Source organism: Tamandua tetradactyla, chromosome Y (genome assembly GCF_023851605.1).
Source record: "Tamandua tetradactyla isolate mTamTet1 chromosome Y, mTamTet1.pri, whole genome shotgun sequence".
NCBI lineage: Eukaryota > Metazoa > Chordata > Mammalia > Pilosa > Myrmecophagidae > Tamandua > Tamandua tetradactyla.
Genome location: NC_135354.1, coordinates 2,202,399 through 2,208,933, shown reverse-complemented (window position 1 = coordinate 2,208,933; position 6,535 = coordinate 2,202,399). Strand labels below are relative to the sequence as shown.

The following is a 6,535-nucleotide window of genomic DNA, read 5'->3' as shown; positions in this document are numbered from 1 at the left end:
GGGGGTAGAGAAGAAGCGGGTATGACCTGGGGGGAAAGACCCACTAGATATAGTACTACAAGGTTCCCGCCGGGACCCCCCCCCCCCGCCGGTGCGAACTCCCTCCTATAAGGGAAGTTCTGAGGATATAATAGGGAGGCAAGAAAACATAAGACTACTACTAAGATGGGGAACTACTAAGAAAGAAACAATAAAGAGGACTCACTCCCAAGAAGCAGGGGGCCTGAGTGATGGAACCATACTTGTCTCCTGAGTGCTGATTTCATAAATCAACCTCGACGCCCCTCTCCCAACTCGACTTCAAGAGCCGGATGCGGCAAATACAGACTCTGCTTTTTAACTAATTATTTAGAAAAAAATTTTTAATATCTTTTCATTAGAACAGGCTAAGAGTCCAAGAAAACATTGTCATTTTAGCCATTAAATCTTTCATGATTTTAACCATAATTTTGTAAAGAAGGATTTTATAAAACTTAACAGTAGCTAACTTTTCTTATGTAAAGAAGGATTTTATAAAGAAAAGAGTTATGGGCCCCATCAGGCTAAAACAACCCGGGACTTCCCAGGGGCGGTTATCTGCTGCCTTTGTTATGCAAGGTTTTCTGCTGCCTTGGTTATGCAAGGTTGTAACTGCCGGAGAAAGTTTATCTAAGAATGCAACTGAGAAGGTTGAGTAAGGGAGTTTTGCACGAGACAGCTGCTTCTTGCAAGAAGCAGCTCCCATGACTCATGCGCGAAAAATGTTTGTTATCTGCTTCTTGCAAAATGTTCGTTATCTACTTCCTGCATAAAGCAGAACCTGTAACTAATGTTCAACCCTCAAACCCCACACCCTTATCCTGGCCCTCAAAAGGCTTCCCAAAACCCAGGTTCGGGGCTCTCTGTTTCTGCGTGTTCAGCGAGCCCCACACATGTGTGGAAAATAAACCCCTTGCGTGTTGCATGAGAGAACGTCTCTTGGAGTCCTCCTTTGCGTGGCAAAATTCTCAAATTCTTACATTTGGAGGTCCCACCGAGATCGGCTCTTCGTAGGGGAAGGCTCCAACAGCTCTTTCTCTCGGGGTAAGTAAGGCCTTTTTGTCTGAGGTGCGATCGCTTAGTCTGTCAGACTGGCAGTGACTGTCAGAGAGTCGCGTGAGCACTCCCCGACCGCAACCGACAGACGTGTCCGGGGTTGCAGGTCACTCTCCCGAGGGACGCCTCGGGATTGGGGGACCTCCAGGGACGCCTGGAGGCTTCCTACAGGGCCGACTCTGATTCTGTTTCCCTTCTGACGGGGGAAACTCGATCAAAATCATCAGGCCAGTCTGAGCTGTGTCTCTGAAACTGTGTAAACGTGGTGTGCCGGCTCTGTGTGTGTCTGTCTGTATTTGTGTGTTAGGAATTGTTTTTGTTTTACCAAAGATGGGTCAGGGAATGTCGACTCCACTTTCTCTGACCTTAAGACACTGGTCGGAGGTCAGGGAAAGAGGTCAGAATCTATCTCTTATTGTAAAGAAAGGCAAATGGCAGACCTTCTGCTCGGCCGAGTGGCCCTCCTTTAACGTGGAATGGCCTCGTGAAGGAACTTTTCATCTACCCTTGATTCGGGCCGTCAAGTCAGTCATCTTCCGCCCTGACCCGTATGGCCACCCGGACCAGCAGCCCTACATCATGGTTTGGCAGGACCTGTGTGAAAACCCACCTCCATGGGTAAAGCCGTTTCTTACTCCTCTTGGTCAACATGACTCTCCCTCTGTACTCCCAATCAAGGTGCCGGGTCCTTCTCAAGCTCCGAAACTCTATCCTTCTTTGTCTCCTGCAGTCCTACCGGAATCCCAATCGGATCTAATCCTCTTCGATGCAGGTCCTTCTTCCCCTCCTCCCTACCCTTCAGCTCCGGTACAGGACCCCCCCTCTCTTAGCTCACCTTCTCCCTCCTCTAGTACTCTCTCTCCGCCCTCTTCCATTCCCTCTCCGCAGGTTCACCAACAGACGATCCCAGATGAACCAGGACCGGCACATAGTACACAAAGCAGATGAGCACTAAGCCCATCTGATGTGGCGGTCACTCTCCCCCTCAGACCGTACGGGCCTCCAGTGGATGACGGACACGGGGGAGAAATGCCCGCTCTACAATACTGGCCCTTTTCCTCCTCTGACTTATATAATTGGAAAAATAATAACCCTCCTTTTTCCGAGGCTCCCACTAGGCTGACTGGATTGGTGGAGTCCCTTATGTTCTCTCACCAGCCCACTTGGGATGATTGTCAACAACTCCTGGGGACTCTCTTCACCACGGAGGAGCGAGATTGGATCCTACTGGAAGCCAGGAAGCAAGTTCCTGGACAAGACGGGAGACCCACCCAACTCCAGCATGTCATCGACGATCGGTTCCCGCTGCGCCGCCCTAATTGGGACCCGAACACCTCTGAAGGTAGGGAGCATCTGTCCATCTATCGCCAGACTCTAGTAGCGGGTCTCCGAGCAGCCGCACGCCGGCCCACCAATTTGGCCAAGGTAAGAGAGGTTATTCAGGGAGCGGACGAATCGCCCTCAGTCTTTTTAGAAAAACTAATGGAAGCATACCGTAGGTATACTCCCTTTGATCCTCAATCAGAGGATCAAAGAGCCTCAGTGGCCATGGCCTTTATCGGCCAATCAGCTCCAGATATTAGACGCAAGCTGCAGCGCTTAGAGGGGTTGCAGGACCTAGCCTTGCGAGATTTAGTCAAAGAAGCTGAAAAAGTGTTTTATAAGAGAGAAACAGAGGAGGAAAAAGAACAAAGGAGAGAGAGAGAGAGAGAGGAAAAAGAGTTGGTAAGAGAGAAAAGGAGAACAAAAGAATTAACAAAGATCCTGGCCACAGTAGTTGAAAGAAACACTGAAGGTAGAGGACAAGCTAAAGAAAATCCCTCGGGCCGGTGTTATCATACCCCTCTTAATCCAGACCAATGCGCCTACTGCAAAGAAACTGGGCACTGGGCCAAAAACTGTCCAAAAAAAAAACGGAGGGGTACTAGGCCCCCAAATTGGCAACAGCCGGCCATGTTGGCTCTAGAAAGTGAAGACTAGGGGAGTCAGGGCTTGGCACCCCTCCCCGAGCTCAGGGTAAAATTTAATGTGGAGGGGGTACCAATTAATTTTGGAGTCGACATGGGAGCAGTAATATCGGCCCTCCAAGAACCTATAGGCCCGCTCTCTACAAAAAGGTCCTTGGTGCGGGGAGCAAATGGCAGTCGCTACTGCACCTGGACTACCAAAAGAACCATGGACCTGGGGAAGGGGAAGCTTCAACACTCCTTCCTAGTTATCCCTGAGTGCCCTGCCCCGCTTATGGGAAGAGACTTGTTAACTAAACTAAGGGTGAGAATCACCTTCAATCCTAAGGGGCCAAAGGTGAAATTTTTAAACCCGCTAGTAAGCCAACCTGTAATAACTGCCCTCACCTTGCCAGTCGAAGAAGAATATCAGCTGTATATAAAACCAGAACAGCTCCGCAGTTCTATTCCTCAGGCCTGGCTTGAAGAATTCCCTAATTCCTGGGCAGAAGTTGCCGGGTTAGGGTTGGCGGTCAATCAGCCCCCAGTAGTAGTGACCCTAAAGCCCACCGCCTCTCCAATTCGGGTAAAACAATACTACTTAAGCAAGGAAGCCCGGGAAGGAATCAAGCCCCATATAGAGAAATTCCTTGGCTTGGGAGTACTTAAGCCCTGTCAATCAGCCTGGAACACTCCCTTATTGCCGGTCAAAAAGCCAGAGACTAGAGACTATAGACTGGTGCAAGACTTATGGGAAGTAAATAGCAGAGTGCAGGACATACATCCTACTGTGCCAAATCCCTATAACCTGCTCAGCACTCTCCTTCCTGAAAAGACTTGGTATACTGTGCTTAATCTAAAAGATGCTTTCTTCTGCCTGCCCTTGCATAAGGACAGCCAACCCTTATTCGCTTTCAAGTGGATCGATCCAGAGACGGGATCCTCGAACCAACTGACTTGGACACGCTTGCCCCAGGGGTTCAAAAACTCCCCCACCATTTTTGATGAAGCTCTTCATAAAGACTTAAGCTCCTTCAGAATTCAGCATCCCAGAGTCACCTTGCTACAATATGTGGATGACTTACTGTTGGCAGCAGACACTAAGGAGGACTGTGAGTATGAAACCCGAAAACTGTTAAATAAGCTAGCCGCACTGGGGAACCGAGCCTCGGCCAAAAAGGCCCAAATCTGTAAAAGGGAAGTAATCTTCCTGGGATATACTCTTAAGAATGAAAAGCGATGGCTCACTGAAGCTAGAAAGAGAACTGTAACACAAATACCCCCACCCACGACCCAAAAGCAGCTACGAGAATTCTTAGGGACAGCGGGATTCTGCCGGTTATGAATCCCAAGGTTTGCAGCCCTTGCTGCCCCATTATTCCCCTTGCTCAAAGGGAGCGCTGATTTCCAGTGGGGAATAGCCCAGCAGGAAGCCTTCGACAGCATTAAGAAAGCGCTCCTGTCAGCTCCAGCTTTAACCCTCCCAGACGTGAATAAACCTTTCATGCTCTACATAGAAGAAAGGAGAGGCGTGGCTAGAGGGGTCCTAACACAGGCTTTAGGCCCCTGGAGGAGACCGGTGGCCTATCTGTCCAAGCGATTAGACTCAGTTGCCAGCGGATGGCCACGCTGTCTCAAGGCCATCGCGGCAGCTGCCCTCCTGGCAAAAGACGCAGACAAACTCACTCTAGGACAGAAGCTGACCATAATAGCCCCTCACGCCCTGGAGAGCATAATCCGCCAGCCTCCAGATAGATGGATGTCAAATGCCAGAATTACCCACTATCAGAGCATCCTCCTAGACAAAGACAGGGTGACTTTTGGGGCCCCATCAGCTTTAAACCCGGCTACCCTGCTCCCGGACGAGACCGCGGGACCTTTGCTGCACACTTGCCAAGAGATATTAGCTGAAGAGACCGGAATCCGCAGAGACTTAAAAGACCAATCATTGCCTAACTCAGAGGTAACCTGGTTTTCAGATGGAAGCAGCTTTCTCCAACACGGTAAGAGACGAGCGTGAGCGGTGGTAGTCAGTGGGACAAAAGTTATTTGACCAAAGAAAACCAGCAACCCCCTGAAACACTATCTGAAGTTGCACCCCTAGGAGAATCGGAAGCCCTAGCTTACATACAGCAGGTCCACCAGCTCACTCACCTGGGGACAGGGAAACTACAGCAGCTCCTGCAAGACCAGAGGGAATTGTACCCTCTGACAGCCTCAAAAAGGAAAAAGCTGGCAGATCGCGTAGCTAGAAAATGTCAGGCGTGCCAAATTGTGAACGCCTACCCCACCAAAGCTCCTAATGGAAAAAGACTAAGGGGAACTCGACCTAGGCAGTTCTGGGAAGTCGACTTTACTGAAATTAAACCTGCAAAATATGGACTTAAATACTTACTAGTTTTTATAGACACCTTTTCAGGATGGGTTGAAGCCTACCCAACTAAGAGAAAAACAGCCCAGGTTGTAGTCAAGAAGATTATGGAAGAAAAATTTCCCCGGTTCGGTCTACCAAAGGTAATAGGGTCAGATAACGGACCCGCATTTGTAGCCCAGGTAAGTCAGGGTGTGGCCAGGATATTGGGGATTGATTGGAAATTGCATTGCGCATACAGACCCCAAAGTTCAGGACAGGTAAAAAAAATGAACAGGACAATTAAAGAGACCCTAACCAAATTAGCTTTAGAGACTGGCTTGAAAGATTGGACCATGCTCCTGCCTTATGCCCTGTTCAGGGCCCGGAATACCCCCTCTGCTCTTATGTGTAATCTAACCCCTTATGAAATCTTGTATGGAGCGCCACCTCCAGTCAAAGACATATCCTCCATTCTAGAGATTAATAGTTCCCTCCATACCCCCTTGCTTGACAGGCTGCGAGCCTTGGAAAAAGCCCAGCGGTTCCTGTGGCGGCAGCTCTCCACCTCCTACCAGCCAGGAGATAACAGAACTCCGCATCAATATCAGGTGGGAGACTTCGTCTATGTCCGCCGCCACCAGGTACAGACTCTTGAACCTCGCTGGAAAGGACCGTATCAGGTACTCTTGACCACCCCCACCACAGTCAAGGTCGATGGCATCGCATCCTGGATCCATGCGTCTCATCTCAAACCTGCGCCTTCGCCCTCTGAGTCCCAATGGAAACTGGAAAGGACTGACAATCCTCTCAAGCTGCGGGTTCGTAGGGTTACTACTCCTTCTCCTCCTTCCCCTAGGGGAACCCAATTCCAACCCGCATAAGCCTTGGAAATGGACAATAACCAGATGGGATGATGGGAAGACTATAAAAACTTGGGAGGGAGCAGGGGAGCCTTCTTTTCTAGTGACCCCTTGTAATCTTACCACTCTGGGAAACGAGCCCTGCTGCGACCTGACCCCCATCTACCTATGTCCCGCATCCAATCAGGGAAAAAGTTACTGTAACAGCCCAGGACACTATTATTGTGCCTACTGGGGCTGTGAGACTTTAGCTTTAACATGGACAACCTTAGGCGACCCCTTCCTCAAAATAGGGTACCAGA

General features: G+C 49.7%; 1 protein-coding gene across 1 annotated transcript; it reads left to right on the top strand.

Moving 5' to 3' along the window:
* The first annotated feature begins 1,109 nt into the window (after positions 1 to 1,109).
* LOC143672607 (uncharacterized) lies at positions 1,110 to 4,889 on the top strand. Its single transcript, XM_077147221.1, is given in 1 exon segment — positions 1,110 to 4,889. A coding segment is annotated over 1 exon segment (2,961 nt). The 5' UTR covers positions 1,110 to 1,404; the 3' UTR covers positions 4,366 to 4,889.
* The last annotated feature ends 1,646 nt before the right edge of the window (positions 4,890 to 6,535 follow it).